Source organism: Hypomesus nipponensis, chromosome 14 (assembly GCF_054491055.1).
Source record: "Hypomesus nipponensis isolate SF chromosome 14, ASM5449105v1, whole genome shotgun sequence".
NCBI classification, from domain to species: Eukaryota; Metazoa; Chordata; class Actinopteri; order Osmeriformes; family Osmeridae; genus Hypomesus; species Hypomesus nipponensis.
The window spans coordinates 21,285,399-21,307,076 of record NC_140374.1 but is presented as its reverse complement, the minus strand read 5'-3'; the positions used below and the strand labels follow the sequence as shown (position 1 = coordinate 21,307,076).

General features: G+C 44.1%; 1 protein-coding gene and 1 long non-coding RNA gene across 2 annotated transcripts; both read left to right on the top strand.

Moving 5' to 3' along the window:
* Positions 1-12,773: 12,773 nt before the first annotated feature.
* LOC146259172 (uncharacterized) lies at positions 12,774-13,424 on the top strand. Its single transcript, XR_014729644.1, has 2 exons — positions 12,774-12,890; positions 13,032-13,424. It is a non-coding gene; the product is annotated as an uncharacterized LOC146259172 (long non-coding RNA).
* Positions 13,425-15,835: 2,411 nt separating this feature from the next.
* On the top strand, positions 15,836-20,981 carry map1lc3b (microtubule-associated protein 1 light chain 3 beta). Its single transcript, XM_084672212.1, has 4 exons — positions 15,836-16,064; positions 17,966-18,021; positions 18,275-18,381; positions 18,969-20,981. The coding sequence occupies exons 1-4, from the start codon at positions 16,025-16,027 to the stop codon at positions 19,141-19,143; spliced, it is 378 nt and encodes a 125-aa protein (XP_084528338.1). The 5' UTR covers positions 15,836-16,024; the 3' UTR covers positions 19,144-20,981.
* The last annotated feature ends 697 nt before the right edge of the window (positions 20,982-21,678 follow it).

Here is a 21,678-nt window from a genome sequence, read left to right as displayed (position 1 = left end):
TAAAACACATCAGAGTAATGAATGACAAACTATACAACGGAATGATCTACACACACACTCTCACACACACACTCTCACACACACACTCACGCATATACACACTCTCACACACACTCACGCATACACACACTCTCACACACACTCACGCATACACACACTCTCACCCACACACTCACGCATACACACACTCTCACCCACACACTCACGCATACACACACTCTCACCCACACACTCACGCATACACACACTCTCACCCACACACTCACGCATACACACACTCTCACCCACACACTCACGCATACACACACTCTCACCCACACACTCACGCATACACACACTCTCACCCACACACTCACGCATACACACACTCTCACCCACACACTCACGCATACACACACTCTCACCCACACACTTACACACACACTCACGCATACACACACTCTCACCCACACACTCACGCATACACATGCACTCACACATAAAAACACCAATCTTCAATACTGCATGTTTTTTTTTTAGGATTTCAGGGTAGAGATTTTTGTGTTCCATTTGCATTTTGAATATTCTGAATAGAATTATTTCCACGGAAACAGACTGTGACATCAAGCAGCAGTCAAAATCAACTGAGAGTCTTGATCAACACGGTTCCTATGTAGTAATCATGTGTGTTCACTATGGTGTTACAGACAGTGTGAGTGCTTGCTTTTTATTCCAAGACCATTGTTCTAAATTCTAGAACACAAAAAATGAGAACATTGTCGGACGTTCTTCTTCTAAGCTTCATAACAACCATTCATTTAATCAGGGGTGTTGGAGCAGGGTCACATCTAAAACAAGCAGGACAGGGGTTGAGAACCACTGTTCTACTACGTTTTCCAGTCTATCATTCTTCCTCAGCCTCATTGTCCTTGTCGAATCCCCTAAATATTGATCTGGGGACGGACTCTTGATGTGCATCTCAGCCCAGAAGGCCCAGTCTTAAACGATCAGGCTTACAGTTGATAGTAGATCGCGTTTTTAGAAAATGTCCATTACATTTCCATTTGTTAAAAAAAGTGTTTTTTGGTTAGGCTCTGCAGCTCAAATGTCGAGTTGAAAGTCGTCCAAAACCTGCTTTTATTTTCTGAAAACTATTCGATGGGACTTTTATTATGAAGGTGAGATCGCAGTTTCTCCTCCCAATCGGTGACGTCAAGTTCAGAACACTTATGGAGAGGACGGGGATTTAAATGGCCAGTCGTCGGTTAACTGGAGGTTGGTTTCTACGCTGCCATAAGGCTCTGGCTCTACGAAGATGATGTGTCAATCGCCAATTCGCCGCCAGACATCCCCAGCAGGTACGTCTGGCTGTCCAACACCACTGCGGTTCTTAACATGTTCCTTATTCATTTTATAGAAATAGTCACCGATTGAATGAGTGCGAACATTCAGTGGGATGGAGAGATGGGTAAGATGATGTAGCCTACAGTACTTCGAGCAATGTTCACTGAAACCTGTTCACCACCTCGGACAAGCCGCCTCCGCTTCTGGTTAAGATAGACAACAGAACTCACTTTAATTTAAACTATAATAACTAGGCAACGGTGTTTCGTAAACTGGCTTTAGGGCATCTATGCTTCATATGGCTAGTAGTCTTCTAAATAGGTGGGATTTTTTTTAACAACGAGCAAAGACTATGAGGTTAACTTGCTGCATGTCAATATGTAACTTTTTGTGATACGTTTGAATTGAGCGTTGTTTGACTTGTCGTATTGGTGAATGTCTCAGGCTGTTCTCGCGCCTTGCTTCCAGGTGGAGCCTTTGACAGGAGAGAGGAGCACGAGCTCAATGAGTCAGATGAGAGTCCGCCGCTGATCAACAGGTAGACCGCGCGACCATAACTTCGTGACACAAGAAAACATCCTAGAAGGTATTCCTTTGCATTCTGTCACCTATCTTACGATTGTTATGGTGAAATGTACTTCAGTATGATGAAATGTGGTAAATAATGTTTTTTTTTTAAAGTAAAAATGTCTTGTTAATGATCTTATATAAATAGGCTATGTAAAAAAATATAACGCTAGCTACCTTTTAACAATTCACTTTAATGGTATTCCACATGTATGCAATGTAGCCTATTTTCTAATATAGATGGCTGAATAATGTGTAGGATACATTTTGTTGCTGTGTGTATTAGGCTGTAGGTTACGGCGTTCATAAATTAGGTATACAATTATCGTACTTTGTGGTTTATGCCCAGTATTTCTATCGATTATTATATGAGAAGCCTCCCGCTAAGAAAGATAATTTTCCTGTCGCTGTGTTTACATAATGGCTTTAATTAGATTTAAACATCCCTTTATTATAGTTAACTTTGACAAATCCAATATCACCTCATCAGCCTCTTCCTCCTCACGTCTCCTGGGGATAATGTGCCAAACAACGCTCCAAAACGGAGCCTCTAAATGGCTTTATACGGACTCTGGCATGTAGGCTACCTAGTTATCGTGTCCCTTTCCTTCCAAATCCTTTACTTTGGGTCTATCTTACAAATATGATTTTATTTTCTATAGGACTAGGCTAAATGTAGGCCTACAGGGTATTGAAATAAACGACATAGACCCATTTTAAAAGTAACGTGAAGTCATGGACTTCTTATGACGCCAAATGGGCTGCTTGTTATTTGCGGTCTATTGCCGTTCGTCATCGTGATTCGGTTGTCTGTTCTTTTAAAGAAAAGTCTGACAACCGCTTATTTTCAAGGTGCTCGAGAGACCGTTGCGCGTGTCAAAAGTTGCATAAGATTAAAGGGTTGAGGGTTGTGGTGAGATGGAAAATACATGGGCTATACTTTTGATAAAGGCCTTGGCTACTTTAGTCGTATGAACTACTACTATGAACTCCTCAAATAATTATGAAAAGGCACTCTATATGCTGTGAAACTAATTGCAGCCTGTTCAATTTTAGTGTAGGGAACAAATAAAGTACTTGACGAATTAAAACGAGAGATTTACTTTAAACTTAACCGACAATTACATATCAGCACCACAGCGTTGGACAGCTCCAGTGTGGTCGCATGAAGGAGTCTCCTTGCGTCTCTAATCAGCCAACCGCGGTGAAATTCAGATTTCACGGGGCATTTGAAACAAGTTAATCATTTATTACGAGCAATAGGCCCTACAGTAAGGTCCGTGCCCGCCACTCAAACGGAAGAAAAGGCTGCTTCAAGCGTTACTTTCTTTCAACATTTTCAAAATTGACTTGGTAAAAACCTACAGTTCACTTTTAGTCACTGTTTCCACCATTCATACAAATTCCAATTTATACGGAATATAGGCTATAGCCTAGTTCAATATGTAATTCACGTAATAAAGTTTTATTTTATTTTTACTCAAAGTGTGTAAAATATGGTGAGCAGCTAGCACAGGTCTATAATTTTTCAGTTTTTTGCCAGTCAGCTTCTTCTCGCGGTTAGCTGGCGAACTCGGGGTGACCCGGCAGCCCGCCTGGACACACGGTCACATGGATCAACTCTTTCAAAGATAGTTCTACAAATGTTGCTTCTGTCTGTAGCAATGAAACAAAACCGTTTAGAGCAGGTGTTTAAACAATCCCCCGTGTGCGTCCATCCAATTAATGCAATTAGATGCAGCTTGGTTACGACTTAATAATGCCGGACGAGTGCGGGGGAGAGAGGACAGATTTGCCAGTGTTGACTCTTCCTACGCTGTTATCTGCAGCGAGAGAGAGGGAGAGACAGGTAAGGAGAGACAGGGAGGGAGGGAGAGGGAGAGGGAGAGGGAGAGGGAGAGGGAGAGGGAGAGGGAGAGGGAGAGGGAGAGGGAGAGGGAGAGGGAGAGGGAGAGGGAGAGGGAGAGGGAGAGGGAGAGGGAGAGACACCTGTCTTAATGTAACCCGCTAATGTGTGAAAGTGACACGAGTCTGAAACAAAGGAAACGTCTACCATAAACACAGGAGAACATTTGCCTCCACAGATCGTCTCCCACCAGAGTCTTCTTTGTTCTACTCCGCAAACAAATGTATTCAATATCAAATCCGGGCAGTTGGATTCGAACATAAGCAGATCTGTTTGTCGGAGATAGACACTCCGGGGAGGGTTGCGCGTGTTTACACAATCTGTGTCTCTCAGATAGCTCGCTGCTGCTCGTCTATCGTTTATACTTCTGTCTTCTATGTGAATTCACTGTTTTCTGGCATTTTCGGCTCCTTCTGTAAAATTATTAACACAGCTATCCATGGATACGACATAGATGAATAATTCTGCAGTGTAAGAAGCACTTGAAGACTTGATAAAAAACTGAATTAATGTGACCATGATCTATATTCTGCTTGTGGGACCACAGACAACGCAGCCAGGGAATATGAAACTGAATCACACTATAATATTACCGCTTTCTGGGGAGGTAGAGAGTGGGCTAATTGGCGGGCTGGTTCTAAAGCGAGGGTCGTTTCTGAGTAACAGTGTGACAGGCGGCTGGAGTCAGAAGGGGGCCATTTCTAAGGGCCAATCACAATCAGGATGGATGGTGCTGACAGCACAGTTACACCCCTTAGTCCTAAGTAACACACACACAGTAACGCACACACACAGATACACACAACAGACGACCAAGCTTTTCTCAAATACTAAAACTTTCTTGACAAAAATGTATTTTTGCTTTTTCAATTTCATTTGTGGGTTGTATGAAGGCAGACAAGTGGCAGCTACAATGCACTGGCAACGGGAGGGAGGGATGGGGAGAGGGAGGGAGGTAAAAGGGGGAGAGAAAGGGAGGGTGAAAGCAGAGAGGAAGGTGCTTCTGAGAAGGAAACACAGAAGACACAGGAGACACAGGAGACACACTGCTGGTATCACTGTGTTCATGCTGTACTATTTTGCAGTGTCATTGTGAAATAAGAAATCGTTTTTAATTTGACATACCTGTCTAAATAAAGCTTGTTAATTGCCAGCCTCTCTCTCTACAGCAAACATGGCAGTGTTGATCTAGTGGGGGGGGTGGGGGACTGCTGCTACACAGGACCCAGATGTAATGCAAAGTGACATGAAGATTGTGGGAACGTAATAAATTTGATTCATTTAAGTCACGCAACTCCCCACCTCTTGCTGTGACATTCAGTCTGTCAGCGCCTCTTGATGAGTGGCAGCAGAGCAGGTAAACACTGTCTCTCCTTCCCTCTGAGACCTCCACAGACTCCACAGGCCCTGCGCACGGGGGTTGTGAGCACGTGCAATTAAATTTAATTGAGAGTCAGGAAGTGGCTTAGAAAATGTGTTCGACTGAGCAGACAGCTTGGTAGCTGGAGAGATGGATGTGAGCACAGACCAGTACAGTGCCGATTAGCATCTGTGTACTAACTGGAACCTCTTTGTAATATCTGGAACATCTGTGTTCAATCCGGAACATCAGTGCTCTACCTGGAACCCTGAAGATTATGCAGAACATTTGTGTTCTAACTGGGACAAGTGTAGAAAGGGTTCTTTCTAATGGAAACCTTTTATTTACTGTAGTTCTGTGTGTATGTAAGGTAGGTACTCCATTCTAAAAGCAGTTATGATTTTTTTTACGTCTCAAAGCTACTCTATATGGTCTTGGAAGAACAGCGATTTGAACAGATATTTCAGTGACTCACTGCCGTAGGCTTCTTTGCACAACGCCCTCCACTCTCTATCCTTCAAGGTCTGGCATTTCACTGTGCTGAGAGACGTATGTCCTTACCTTTCCCATATTCAGTCATTGTACTGTTAATAACTTTCAATATACTGTGTGTGTATATGTGTTTATGCCTTTCATGTATGTAAGTTGGCACTTGTGTGTGTGTGTGCATGCTGTGACCAGGTTGTAGTATGTTCCACATACAAGCATTGTGTGTGTCTGTGTGTCTGATTAGCATTGTTTGCTGCGTGAAGTAAATCCAAAGAAATCTTCAACTGCATGAGCCCTTTCAACCCTCATCCTGGTTGCCGTGGTTACGGCGGCCACTCACGCAGGAAGTGGCCATGCGGATCAAACAGGTGCGCTTCCTGCCGACCCCTCTTTTTCACTGGTTGCCAGGTCAGCTTTGTCCCTGTGGCTCCCAGGTGCTGAGGGTGTGCTGCAGAGCAGGGGGGGGGGGGGTCTGTGTTAATATGTGCTGAAGGTGGAGGGGGAAAGGGGATGCACAGCACTCCTGCAGGCTGGGGGAGGGTGAGAGTGTGGGCTGCACAGCAGTATTGCAGGCAGGGGGAAAGGGGCGGATGTAGGGGTCCTCAAAGGGACAGAGGGATGGATGTAGGCGTGGTCATAGGGACAGAGGGAGGGATGTAGGCGTGGTCAAAGGGACAGAGGGAGGGATGTAGGCGTGGTCAAAGGGACAGAGGGAGGGATGTAGGCGTGGTCATAGGGACAGAGGGAGGGATGTAGGCGTGGTCAAAGGGACAGAGGGAGGGCTGTAGGCGTGGTCATAGGGACAGAGGGAGGGATGTAGGCGTGGTCAAAGGGACAGAGGGATGGATGTAGGCGTGGTCAGAGGGATGGATGTAGGCGTGGTCAAAGGGACAGAGGGAGGGATGTAGGGATGGATGTAGGCGTGGTCAAAGGGACAGAGGGAGGGATGTAGGGATGGATGTAGGCGTGATCAAAGGGACAGAGGGATGGATGTAGGCGTGGTCAGAGGGACAGAGGGATGGATGTAGGCGTGGTCAGAGGGATGGATGTAGGCGTGGTCAAAGGGACAGAGGGAGGGATGTAGGGATGGATGTAGGCGTGGTCAAAGGGACAGGGGGAGGGAAGCTGGATAGTGGCAGAGGTTCCACATCAGAGACACAAGCCACTTTTACATAACCTGTTTTAGGCAGGGATGTTGTGTCATCATGCCACCTCGCAGTTCTCCTTCAGTTCTCCTTCAGTTCTCCTTCAGTTCTCCTTCAGTTCTTCTTCAGTTCTCCTCCACTTCTCCAAAAAGGAACGGACTGAGGGGGTCATTGTTGTCCCGGCAACAAGCCAGCAACGAAGTTAGTCATAGAGCCAAATCAATGTCTGCATAAATGAGACAGCTGTCATTGGGGTATTACACACACTAGCAACAACATTGACGTTGCACACTTGATTCCGTTTGCCTCTCCTACACCCCCCACAGCCTCGCTCCACCATGTTTTCACCTGACTCCACCCTGCACTCAACCCTCCTTGTTCCTGCCCCCACCACACTGGGCCCTGCCTCCATCTTGCTCCTCCCTGCCCTCATCTTACTGGGCCCTGGCATCGGCCCTCCGCTCACCCCTGAGTGAGAACCAGACAGAATCTGAATCAGAAGGGATTTTATTCACCATGAATGTTTGCACAAACAAGGAATTTACTTTGGCAGGGAGGTGCATACATTAAACATATAGGAAGCTGTAAAGCTTCTGATCTGTGGGTCTGACAAAACACAGAACCTCCCAGTTCTAAAGATTCCAGGGTTCTCCTGCTCCATGTTCTCAGAACTCCAATTTGAGCATTAATACTTTTCTTCTTTTTTTTATGACAATGTTTTATCGTTTATTTTATTTAGTTAAACAATGCTCACCTTGCTGGATGAAATGTTTCCCCAGTTGTCTAGAAATAACTGAGCCTCTTTGATATGATTGTAGAGCTGTGATTGACGTTAAACATGTCCAGATTGAACACTGCTTCTTCTGTGGTATTGCATTGCTGACTCTATGGGCAACCTGATTGGATTGTGGAGCAGGGTGCCACAAACACTGGGGTTGTGAGGAGTGGGGGGAGGGAGGGCAGAATTGATTTGGCCTCCAGAGAGAGAGGGGTCTAGGGTTTCCATTGCTGGCCTTAGTCTCCCGCCCCCTCTCTGCCCCTCTCTGTCACTCGTGCCCTCTCTCTTGCTTTCTCTCTCTCATGTCTAAGATTAAACACAGTTGAGTAATTCTACAATTTAACTGGCACTGCGTTTTGTTAATTTATCAAATAAATGAAAACGCATTACAACAAAACAATATCCCTTCTATAACTTCTCCATAGACAATTTACGAGGCACTAGAATTCTGTCTAGTTTGTTGGTCGACGAGATGTTTAACACAAGCCAGCAATCGTGTGTTCTCCGATCATCCAGAACCCCCCTCCAGAACAGGCCCTAGTGAAATGTGCAAGCTGGGCCCCTGTAGGAGGTCCTGTGTCAGACACAAAGGAAAGCCCAACATGCTGACCAGACCCTCATCTTGACAATCCCAGCTATGAGAAAATGAAAGGCTGATTCCCACAGCGCTACCTGGGAGGGGGGAGGAGAGGGAGGACAGTGAAGAGAGACACTCTTTTCCCTCTCCTCTCCCAGGAAGCTCTGTGGGAATCAGCCTTTCATTTTCTCATTGCTGGAATTGTCAGGATGAGGGTAGCAGAGGGAGAGCAGTCAAGACAATTACAGCAAATCATGTTCTTACCAGCTCTGATTATGAACACTGCATGCCTGACTTTCAGTCTTCCATCTCTCATTCTCCCTCTCTTGTTATCTTGTTTCTATCTCCTATCTTTCTCTCTTTCTCTGCCTATCCCTACCCTCTTTCCCCTTCTTTCTATCTCTCCATCTCCTCCTCCCCTTTCCATTTATCTATCTCTTTCTCCTCCTATGTCCCCTTCCCTCGCAGTAGAATGGTATTGGAGACAGTAGTCTGGTGTTGGGTCAGTAGTCTGGTGTTGGGTCAATATGCTCTGCCTGGTGTGAGTACATGAAGGCTGATGTCATAGCTTAAGTCCTGACAGCCAGACAAGCCAGCATATCCGGCTGTACTCCCCAGTGCCCATCCAATGAGGCTCCGCTTCACTAATATGGGGGGGAGGGCGGCGGGGGGGGGGGGGGTTCTAAGCAGTACGCTTCTCCTGTAGTGTGTGTGTGTGTGTGTGTGTGTGTTATATCTGGGGGAGGAGGAGTAAATTGAGACATTGGGTTTGGTATTCCTTTATTATCTTATGAAAGTAAACTGATTTAATTTCCTCCACACAACGGTGTGTCCTTCAGCAGAGTGTGTTCTCAGTACACCCCTCCTCCTCAACCTTCTGCAGAGCTGCAGAGCTGTACTGAAGAATACATAGGGTGGTGTGATCCCAGGATTTCTATGAGAGGGGAATCAAATTAATGTCCTGGACAAAGACACGGTAAAAGAAGCCTGCTGTGTATGCGTGTTAACACGTAACATACATGTGTTTCACGGTAATTAGGATTTTGTTGAACAACCTTCCTGTAGATATATTTAAAAAAATCAGTTGCTCTTAATAAAATGCAGCTCAATATTATCAGTCTCCTTGTAGTCAATTGGCTTCAGCATTAGCAAACATGTAAGGTCAATTTATTTCTTCCAAGGCACAGGGAAGATTTTTTTTTGTTGAAATTTCACTGGGGCACCAACCCCCAATGAATCGAACTCAATAATTGTGAACAACGACAAGCTAATGATTTAATTAACTGATAGCACCTGTGACTGATGTTTAGCACACTGCAGTACTATTCCAGTGCAGAGGATGTGGTTTATATGAACAGCAGACTAGCTTTCTCTCCACAGAGGAGATGTGCCTGATCTTCTCCTTCCCACGATGGTAGAGCAGTTCGTAAAAAGAGTTCCTGTCTGATGACCATCAAGCTACGTTCTACACGTTTGTGTGTCATCTCACTAATGTACCCAGTAAAAGCCTATGGTCCAGGGGTAAAGAGCTGGACTAAGCTAGCTTTCATACCGTATTCTTATTCAGTACGCCCGCCATTATTTTGGAGCGGAACTCCTGAACAAAGAAACTGCATTTTCACCTCCCCTTGTTTGTTCAGCTTCCTGTTTTCCCCCATTACTCTTGAGAGAATGTATAAGTGCATGCAGAGACAAGATCCACGACTAGGGGAGAGGTGGAAGAGAGGCCAAGGCAGAGATGTAGAGTGAGGGGTCCAGAGAACGAGGAGAGGGAGAGGGAGAGGGAGAGGGAGAGGGAGAGGGAGAGAGAAAGGCTGACTGTGAGAAAGCGAGAAAGAAAGTTATTCCTATTAACAGGAACCTGATGCCTATTATGACTTCTATGTATTTGAATGGGAGAACCAGAGCTGATGAGGGACCAAGTCCACTTCCTCTCTGTGTGACTCAGCTCAGAGTCTCTGTGTGTAGCTCAGTGTGGATCCTGACCATGATTCTAATGAGCATACAGCCCAGCTTGTGCCTGTCACTGGTGCTCGGTGCCACGACCTGCACAATGAAGCCATATAGGTGTTCCCTTATTGTGTGAGCTAACCCAAGCACAGCCTTAGATAAAATGAATGGCCAATGTAACTCGTAGCTGCAAAGACGTCGGAACCTCAAAGCAGCTGTCGGTCTGTGTGCTGTTGTAGGCAATGGGGCATTTTGACAAGGTTATTGTGGGATAAAAATACACCTGTGGGAGAAAAGAATAAATGCTATAATACCTTGGATTGGTTTAAAACCGCCATTAAAAGCCAATGCGTGAAAAGAGCTTGTGTATGACTCACGGCAAATGGATGTGTTATTATAGTTCACGGGTTTTAATCACTGTCATTCAGGCTAGGGAATTTGAATGGTTCTGTGTTTTGTTCTTTATTTTCAACACTACCCCCACAAATCCGTCCACATGAAAGCAGCAGGTTAGCAGTTCAGCTAACAGGTAGTATGTAGGGTTGACACCTTTAGATTTGCAAAAAACTAGGACTGAACACTTGGAGGGTTTATGCTACCAATCAAATAAAAAGTAAAGTATACACATGGTGTGTTTTAGGCTACCAGTTTAGGGACACAAAATTGGATGTATAAACTAGGCAGGAAGAAAATAGAATAGCAGTGGAAGGAAATTCAAAATTTCATTCAATTTTCACCAAAAAACAGGGTTGGGTTAGCTGTGAAGCTAGCAGGTAGCAGGGTTGGCATAGCAGTAAAGCTATGGGATTGGATTGAGCAAGAGCACTCACTGACCCTGTGTTCTTTCACCCCACTCCAAATGTCACCGGGCCTTTGTTGATCTCACTGAAAGGTCTTTGGCTCCTTGTGTGTGTGTGTGTGTGTGTGCTAAGGTGTGTGTGCTAAGGTGTGTGTGTGTGTGTGCTTAGGTGTGTGTGTCCTATGAGCAGGAGGAGGGCACTCCGCCTCAGGGCCATCTTCAGATCCACTATGTTTTCCAACCCCGCGTTGACCTGGTATTTAGTTAAAGATTACAGAGGACACACATGCGCTTATTTTTTATGTCGTTGCAGAGGATATGCATTTACAAATTATTTATGTCATTTCAATCTGTCCCAAGACAACCTTGTGGAGAATCGAGCATGTCTGTAAGACGGCTAATTGTGTTACGTATCTTTTTAGACGGTACTTAAATACTATACTTAAAGTAACTACATGATTACCCCCAAGTGTCAAATACAGTATTAGCTTTGTTACTGCAGCTCTGTGCCAGTGCCCTCACCAGACTAATCTGCTGTACATGCAGCACACATGGTCGATAGTGCTGAGCTGTATGTTGATGAGGATGGACGAGGGAGAGGGATAGAGACTAGGGGAGACGGCAAAAAGAGAAGGAAAGGGGGTGAGAGAGGAGGTAAAGAAAGAACGAGCGTTGACAAAGAGGGTAAGGAGAGAAAAGGGGGAGAGAAAGATGGAGAAAGGAAAGAGGAGAGGAAAAGTGAGAAGAGAGATGGAGTATAGGGAAATGGAGAAGAGGGAATGAAAGTGAGAAGAGCGAGAGAGGAGAGAAAAAGAGGGGGAGAGAGAGAGAGAGAGAGAGTGTGAGAGCTGCCAGGGACAGCCGTCAGTGATCTACACATGGCTGTTGACTGAAGTCTCTATAATCACTCATTTCCATGGCCTCATCACGGTGTCATTAGCCCACGACCAACACCCTGTCCTGGGCACGCATGCTCTCCTTCACCCCCTTACTGTCACCTTCTGCCTGGCAGTGTAAGATCATGTCACTTAGATGTGACAGAACGGCTTTCATTTGGATTCGGGAAGGTGGTGGTGGTAATGCAAAAATCAGCAGCCATTAGTTTACCATAGGCAATAGAGAAACAATGCCAGCCTCTAGCTACATGGTGTGTGTGTGTGTGTGTGTGTTTGTGTGTTATAGTCAACATCCTAGCACATAGAAAAGACAGTGTCTTTTCTATGTGTCTGATCCACCACTCTGATCCCTTCTTCATCATCTAAAGATACGCATGTCTCTATTGGCAGAGCCTCAGGGAAGCTTTTAGATGACGGTTTTTGCTTGTCTTAATTTTATTAAAACTGGAAGTCTGTGTGTTCATCATACAGGAGACGGGGGGCCGGGTGATCTCTGAGTCCACCAGGTAGCTAGCCTTTAGATATGAGGGGACAAGGATTTAGGTGTGTGTGAGATGCTCTCTGGAAAGGCCAGGAAGGATTCCGATTTTATTATACTGTTACCGGGTTCCAAAGGGATTTTGTAGGTGCTTACTACAGTGTCTGTAAGACGAGCTGGTGTTTGATTTGTCTAGAAGGATATTTGCAGAGATGTTTGAGACACACTAGATAAACATTATGAACATAACATGAGATTATATGCAGAAAAAGGATTATATTTCAATTTTTAACACTGATTTACAATAAGATGTGGTGTTAAGGTGACAATGATTGCTAAATAACATATATCTCTCTTTTTCCCCAAAATGCTAACAGGAAATACAGAAGACAGCTTTCAGGATGACAGGAAATGAGCCCTCTGATCTGCACACTGTGGAAGACTAGTGATTTTGTTGTTGTAAATGGACTTTTCTGACAACAAGTCACAGTCTACCTCAGTGGACAAATCCTTCTCAACAGTCGTCCAGCTGGGCCATGCTTTGAGATATTTGTCATGCCCCTTAAAAGCATCAAAGTGCCTTGTAATCAGGGAGGTACTTGAGTACAGATAGTCTCACAAGGTAAGTCTCTGAAAGTCTCCTTCTATATCAGTAAAATTGTGTGTGTTGGCAGGGTATGTGTCAATTCAGTTTCATTTCAGTCTATTCAAAGAAAAATGAAAAATAAAATATATGAAATATACAAAAGCTATTTATTTTCAGTTTTCAGAATTGAATTGACCCAGCCCTGCTGAAGTGTCCTTCAAGGCTACCCATGCAGCTGTACCAAAGACTAGAACATGCACTAACTAGTACATGATTTAAAGACGCTTGCTCTAAATTCTGTGAACGTATTCATTTAACAGATGCTTTTATCCAAAGCAACATACAGGGCTGGAACCTATGACCTATTGATATGCAATCAATTGCTCTACCACTGAGCTTTACCCTAAAGTAACACATTATGTCAAACTTCTTATCTCATGGCTCTTTCAGTTTCCTTTGACATTTTGTGGGTTGATAATGATGATGCTGGATCTTTCTGCCAATCCAGTTTCTTTTTTTATAACTGTTAATGATGTAGATTTAAATAAAATGCTTTTAAATGGTTGCAAACTGATTTGTTCCTTGTTCGTAATAAGCCACACTATTATGTTTCTACTGTAGCTAAACTATCGGCATCAATTCAATCAAGCAAGGTTATGAATCCATTTTAATCCCACTGAATGACTGAGTGCATCCGTGAAGAATCGCTAATGCAATTGCCTCGTGCAGTAAAAGGATGGATGGATGGATGGGTGAATGAATTCATGGATTTGTAGACTAATAAAAGCGTGTCATAATGGCTTGTCTGTGGGTATGAATATGCATTACGAAGTAGGAACAATACGAGGGGGTGTTAACTCCCGACTCCCACTGAACGTTGTGAGATGTTTCCATGACGACTGCCATAGCAACCCACACTGCACCGCCAGCATGGTTAGCTCGAAGCTAACCCAGCTTGACAACGTTCTCTGTAGATCCTCAGACCTTGAGGGCTATTGTTGACTACACTTAACTCTCTCTCCATCTCAGTATTTTTTTCGAACACTCTCTCTCCACTGTATTTCACCCACTCTTGCTCGGTCTCTCATCACTCAACCGGGTCAACCCCCCCGATGTCCCTCAGATGAGTTAAAACCTTATTACGTGGAGTATGTGTGTTTGTTGTAGGCTGAAGGACTAGAGCTATAAATGATAGCATGAACAGGCCTGTTACTATGGTCCTGCCAAGCCGGGCAGCAGAGCTCATGCTAGCTACACCAGCCCTCTCTGACAGCACTAGTCGTCTCAATGCAAATGTTTGCCTTTGTCGTCCATCGGACCCCAAGAAAGATAAGTGGACGTGGACCTTATGGTCACGGCTAACGTGAAACCATATCAATAAATGAATAAGAAAGAACCTTGCTTACTTTTGCGTGGGCCTTTTGTGTCTTTGTGTAGTGCAGTACAGCGCATTTTTCACCTTGAGCAAATGAAAGGCAGCGAGTCTTACTGAGGGCTGCTCCCGTCCTCAAACACGACCTCCCCAAGACAGGAAGACCAGCGAAGTCTGGACTAGAGCACCCTGGTCCCTGGCACTCCGTATGGCAACTGAATGTCACAATAGATCATATTAAAAAAGAGGTATGGATGCTGGACCTTACAGACCATGACAGATGTTTGTAGGCTAGACCTAGACTTTTAAGATCTTATAGGCACACGGCACACTGTAATTGCCCATCCAATTGTCTTAACTGTAGAGGTCATTTGTGATTTGCGGCTGATGAGGAGGAGATAATATTAGGCGTATTGATCCTGGGTTGTAAGAACTTAGATTCATATTTTTATACAAATATTCAGGTAATGTATAATCATTTATTTCCTTTATTTCTGTAGGCCTATTTATATATTTCTGTAGGCTATTTATTTCTGTTTTTTCATACATACAAACAGTACTTAGATTAGAAAAGTAAAACACAAAATCGTGGACCAGAACTGAAGCTTCTACAAGTATTTCGGTCAAGAACATCGTCAAGAACGTGCATGAGACATGACCCTAGAACAAAGCGGCAAAAACCTCTTCTGATTCAGCTGTCATCTGGACTGGGCGTCCCCAGAGCCAGAGCCATTGTCTTTGGCTCTGGGTGTCTCTATTTGAAGGCGCAACAGGTTATGAGAGAGCGACCCCTAGTGGCAGAATAGGATCTGTACCGTCGCCAGATGTTCCCTGCAGTTGGACATACTGTAATAACTCATACATGAGCTAGGTTGGTTTACAACTCATCCCACACACCAGATGACACCTCAGCTGGAGAAATGAGGGAAAGGAAAAGTAATTTTAATTATTGAACTTTTCGCGGATTATTTGAGTCCAGTTAGCGTATGTTATCTAAACAAAAATAGAAAAACAATCAGGAATACTTGTGTAAAAGTGCATACAAAAAAAGTCAAATATATTTAGAAAACATGCAGCCTACGTATTTCATTTATATTTGGTGTCATCGCAGTCACCAATGCACGATCATGTAGGCCAACGTGCGCGCATGGAACTAGTTAGGTAGGCTGTATCAATTTTCAATTTTGCACTATTGTACTGTACTCCACTTAGGTTAGAATAGGTTATAGGGTTGACATAGGTTTTATGTGCATTTAGGCTTAGTATAGTGTATTATTTATTGTTATCTGTAATTTAGGAAGTTTTAGTATTACGGTTAGTATAGTCGATTATTTATTGCTATCTGTATATTTAGGAAGTTTCACTTATTTAAGCTCAGCATAGATATGTTATGTTATGCCAGGTGCTTGCGTTGTCTTGTCTTAAGAATTTCAGTGCCCATTCTGACCATGTGTTGTTCTATGTACCTGACAAATAAAAGACTTGAACTTGAACTTGTATAAACTCGGTGACACAGATCATCTTTTATTTTTATTACTAGTATCTCTCTCGCCGTCTCTCTCAAACGAATCGGATCGAATGACGTCATGTATCAGCTGACGGGTTTGTTTTGCTGGCTTCAGACTGAGTCGCAGCTTCAAGGAAGGAAGGGATCATCAGAGGACTCGAAGGACTAGCTACCGAACAAATTGTGTTTAGGTCGGCCACCGATAACTTTACAATTTCTGTTTTAAATTTATTTTAAGAAATCCGAAAGTGTATAGTTTCAACTACGCAGGTGTTTGTTTTGTGTGCAAAAATGCCTTCAGAAAAAACCTTCAAACAAAGAAGGACATTTGGTAGGTATTGGTAAACTAAAGTTGTCTTATTTTGTGTGTAAGAGTTACATTGTCAGGACATCGTTTTTTTATTGTTGATGTGTCAACCTATATTGTAGAATAGATTGACCCAATTCAGTGTGTTTTAGAGGCCCGAAATGTTCTTTGTTTACAGAGCAGATGGTTACCTAATTCTCCCAAACGTGTTTGTCACTTAAACATCGATCTCTCGTTAAAAAGACAAACACAACTCAAGAGGATTTTCGGGAGAGGAGATAAAAAGGCACAACAATTATGGTTTTAAGTGTTAGATCCAATGTTTTACTATTTTGGGTTCAGGGGTGGTGGCTTTCTCTTATGTGACAAACGTAAACCACACAAGATCAAATCTTTGAAGCCTACTGTTAACAAAACGAAACAAAAAAAAACATTTCGTCTTTAAAATGTCAACAATGATTCATATGAACATACTCCTGGAACAACACGGATAATTTCCACTGTAGCTTACTCTGTTTATTTGTGCCAGGGCAGCTAGGAGAAAAACAAGTAGGCTCGGCTTCAAATCGCTGGTGTCGAAATGTTGTGCGCTGCAGGATTGGGGGATGGGACGGGTTGGTGGGGGGTGGGAGACTGACGGGCAGGCAGGCGGCCGAACGGGTTATAATCTAGGCTACTAGGCTAACAGGAAAGTTCTTAATCTTCTAAATTATTGTTGGCCGTGTTCTCCCGACTGTGCTAGTTTCACATCCCTTTTCCTCGATTTTAAGCCCACAGGGCCTTTAACCAGTGGCGCCAGAGTAGCATAGGCTACTGCGTTAGCTTAGCCCACGAGTATCGTCTTGTTTTACAGTACAGATGCGATGCATACTCCTTTGTCCCAAGGCCGCGTCTATTCCACTTTATATGGCGGTACAGTAGAAGACTTATGAAGTTGGCCAGTTCCCAGTGTAAAACATGACAGTGAAGCAAAAATAGGTATCTACTTATAATTATGTCAGTGGACAATACCAACAGAGAAAAGCATCGTACCATGATTTCTTCTCCAAGTTTGACATATGGACCCATAGGCAGTTCAGATCCTGTTTTAAATCTTAAGGATTTGTTTCTGTGCCAGACAGAGAGTTTTGAGTGTTATGTGTCTGAAACTGCTTAGTGAAAGTAGGCAAACACTGCTCTGTGGCAGTTTTTCCAAGTTCCCAGCTATTTCAAACCTCTACAACAGCCATTCAGGACCTTTTCCACTAGCAAGGAAGCTGACAGATAATTGAGCAGACCTACATTATAATGTAGCTTAAAATGGTTAGCTAGCTAGCCAATTCAGTGAAACAAAATGAAAATCTTGTGTTGGAGAGACCAGTTAGACAGGCTGATCTGAGGTAAAACTGTCAAACAGAGATCCCTTGTCTCCATGACCTTCCTGGGAAACGGTTCAATACAGACAGACACCACTGTTGTTCCTCATGGGCTCTGAAGTCTATTAAATACAGCAAACAACCGTGCAGATTGTAAACTAATTGCAAAAAAAAATGTTATCTTCCTAGGCAAACAAGTACACAGGCAAAATGTGAAAGACACGTTGAAACGTTTACTTGGGCCAGTAAAATCCATAAAAGTTATACTTTTGGTGTTCATCCATTATGACCGCAGAGGACAAAGAAGCTAAAGCTGAGATCTTATCAGCTGCTGAGGTTGCTGTTGTTGAACACTGGGAACAAACACCTGCAGGGGTCAAAGTTCACCAGGGACAGATCATAGGTCAACAGGGAGAGGTCTCTGTGGGACCAAGCACTGCCTAACAGTTCTCAAACTCTTCTGTGGTCGCCTTTAGATATGTACGCGTTCGCTGTACCTGACGGATGCATTCTATCTGGGGCAGGAAGTAGGAAGTGGCTAACCTTGTTCCATTTCCTGTGTTTTAACAGAGCAGAGGGTAGACGACGTGAGGCTGATCCGAGAGCAGCACCCCAACAAGATCCCAGTAGGTTCCTGACCCGCTACATACATCTGCTTTACACGCTACATACATCTGCTTTACACGCTACATGCATGTCGCTTACACACTATATGTACCCGACGCACTCCATGTGCTTCACATGCTACAGGTCATACTACATGCGTGTGCCACCATACTTCTTACGTGTGTCACAATAGTGCACACGTTTAAATAATTTTTCAAACGAATAATCCAGCTGCATAAATGCCCATGTCATAAGACGCTGCTGTGGTTTCAGGTGATCATTGAGAGGTACAAGGGAGAAAAGCAGCTTCCAATCCTGGACAAGACCAAGTTCCTTGTTCCCGACCACGTCAACATGAGCGAACTCATCAAAATCATTAGGTATGTCTGGATGGTCCCAACCTTGCGAGAGCTACCACACGTGTGTTAACCCATTGTTGTGTGTTAACACACGTGTGTGTTTAACTTACATAAAGGCAGAGTGTTATCAGAATAGAGAACTATGTGTTGGAAGTTCTGCCTATTTGATATCCAAATTGTGCCATCCACAATGAACTAAATCCACCTTCAGACCTGCAGTCTCCTTCTGAATACATCCAAGCAGAGATCAGGTTCTCGCAGGCTCTGTTGTGCTGAGATCATTGTGGGCGACAGATGATCTAGACGCCTTGTCTCAGGAAACTACATCTGAAGTCGAGGCTGCTGTCTCTCTGTATCTATCCACTGGAACCTATTTTTGGAATTAAAACCCCTATGGTTATTATTCACACAAACCTAAACGCATGAAGCCAGGTCTTCATTTCTAAAACATTTGTGTGCTTTTTCAAATGGGGGGGGGGGGTGTGTGTGTGTGGGGGGGGGGAGGTGTGCAGGGGGGGAGTTGAACCTGCGAGCTCTTGATCTGAATTAAAAAACACGGAGCTATTCATAAACTGAGCCTGACCTGTCATACCCCCTCCAACCCATAGGAGGCGCCTCCAGCTGAACTCCAACCAAGCCTTCTTCCTGCTGGTGAACGGGCACAGCATGGTGTCCGTGTCCAGCCCCATCTCCGAGGTGTACGAGCGCGAGAAGGATGACGACGGCTTCCTCTACATGGTCTACGCTTCCCAGGAGACCTTCGGAACCCCAGCCGACCAATGAGACTCCGTCCCGCCGACATCTGGCCAGCGATTGGACAATGATACTATGACTACCATTCCCCCTCCTGTGATTTTCTGACTCCCTTCCTTTCCCCCTTCAAACCAAACCCGGCCCCCCTCCATTCCTGCTTGCTGTAAACCCCTTGCCAAGACTTCAAGGAGCTGATACGTGCCCTCTTCTTCATGCTTCAAGACCTTTTGTAGAAATGAGAATAGTTCTGCTTTCCTAACCAGCCCTGCCTCTGTCCCCCACCCCACCCCCCTCTACCCCAACCAACCCTCCCTGTCGCAGCCCACACCCCTTCCAACCCAACACCCCCCTTTTCTCCCTCAGCCAGCCCCCACCTTTTACCCTCCATACACTTGATCTTACGTTGTCCTCTTAAGTTGGCTTGCTCTGTTGATGGAGTAGAATAGCAAAAACACGATTGGCTGTTTAGATTGCTACCTCCAGTCAGTCGTTTAAAGTCATGTTTGGGTCCTACTTCCAGCGGTCTGCGTTGCGTCCAGCCCTAGACATCCCCAGTGTGTCGTAGTGTTGGGTGAGCTTGCTGTGAAAACGGCAGAAGGAACTAAAACAAACCCATCATCAACTGCTTAGGAACCTTCAGGGTTCCTTTAAGAATCTCCAGTTTGAATCTTCTCTGATACTCGTCAGTGCCAGGGCATGTGATAGATCACACAGTGGCGTATGTCGGAATGACTTAGTCTTAGGTCTTTAACGCCATAAAGGAATTTTTGTTTCCACTTCCTCGTTGTGTACTGATTCATCCAGGCAAGTTGTCGTTTCTTTCCACCACCCCTGTTCAGCTCAGCTCATGGGATGACCTACTAAGTTCTTTGGTTTTGTTGAGATGTAGCTCCTTATTGAAGCATCCATGATCCTTATCAGTTAGTTTGTTTCCCACCTCTTTCCCGCCACGTGGAACTTCAGAAGAGGACTGCTGCTTGCTATGCTTCTAGAATCTTGCGTGATGATTGTAAAAGAGATTTAACCCTCAGTGTACAGATAGAATAATTACTTCTGAATTTATAAATCTATGATGTTGAACACTACGATGAAGAGCATGACTGATGGAGAAATCAGTGATGCAGACGATATGAGGAGACTTAACAGATTTTATGATAGGAGAAGGGAGGGATGGATCAGGAACTCTTTTTAAATACTCGATAAAAAAACCTTTGTCCTCCCCCACTTTCTTAGTAAACACCAGAAATAACTAAACCCCTGTCTCGTCACGTGACTAATATTGGTGGAATTGGTCCAAACCAGCTTGCTGCTGCAGAGTGTAAACCTGCCCAGCCAGTTCAGATCAGGGTTTGGAAACAAAGGAGGGAAAAATTGCTATCACTCCTTCCTCTTCATTCCCCCTTGAAGAGTGCGGCATTAGGCCTCGCTGTCACACCCTCTGTTTGGGATGCCTTTACAAGGTTTGGCTAAAAGGTTAGTTAGAATGTGCTGTCCAGCTCTCCCTGCTCTCCTTCCCTGCTTCTCTTTTTCAATCCTCTAAACAACATTAACGTTTAGATGCTTTTTTTTTGTCACAGTTTTTTTTTTCTCTCGGTTTTCCTTTTGCTCTTTTTATTTAATGTGATTATATTTTATTGTAAAATATGTGTCCATAACCAACTTCTGGGCGTTCTAAACACGGTCCTTTATGGAGATGTGATTTAGGGTTGTAATAACATTGTCATACAACGTGTTGTAGTGGAGGGGTGGCTCTGGAACAGCCATGATCCCTTGTTGATGCCCTCAGTCTTCACAATTACAGCAATATTACACAACCTCCTCTTCCTGTATTTATGTTGCTATTTTATGAATAAAATACATTAAAACAGTATGGTTGTGTATAGCAGTGGAAGAGAATGCTGACAATTCAGCCATGACATAGTGGATATGTGCTCTCACTCAGTTGAAATGTTTGCAATTACAGAACAGAATCAAAACATTTTATTATTTTTTTCAAAGGTTGTGATGCGATTTTTATAAAACATAACTCCTACAACAATAGAAAAATAACAGAAAACACAAAACATGTTTACTGGCTTTCATGTTTCTACACCAACAATTCAAAATCTGCAGTTTTTGTTGTTTTGGTTGTAAAGATTAAGCAACATGCATAGCTGTGAATACAGAGATGGTAGTTACACTGAACACCCGTCCTGTCATTCCTCATCCTGGCCACTAGGGGGCTCTAGCTCATACAGATCAGCTGAAGACCTGGATCCCTGTCTGGCTCAACATGGTGTCAGAGAAGAAGGATGAAACAAAGGTAGCGTAGGATTCTACGGCTTTCAGAAACTTGCCGATGGAGCTCATATAAAATATTCATCCCTATCTCACATGAGGAATACTACAGTCCAGCCGGAATAAAAATGTAGATCCTAAATACTCTGTCCCCTCGAGTCTTGTGCTTGGCACATTTCTCGTTTCATATGGACATCCCTGACGGAGGGGTGGGTCTTTAACCAACACTCCTGGGATTGGTGCTTCTGATCGTCTGAAGACGACACATTTTCATGAATGAAAAACCAT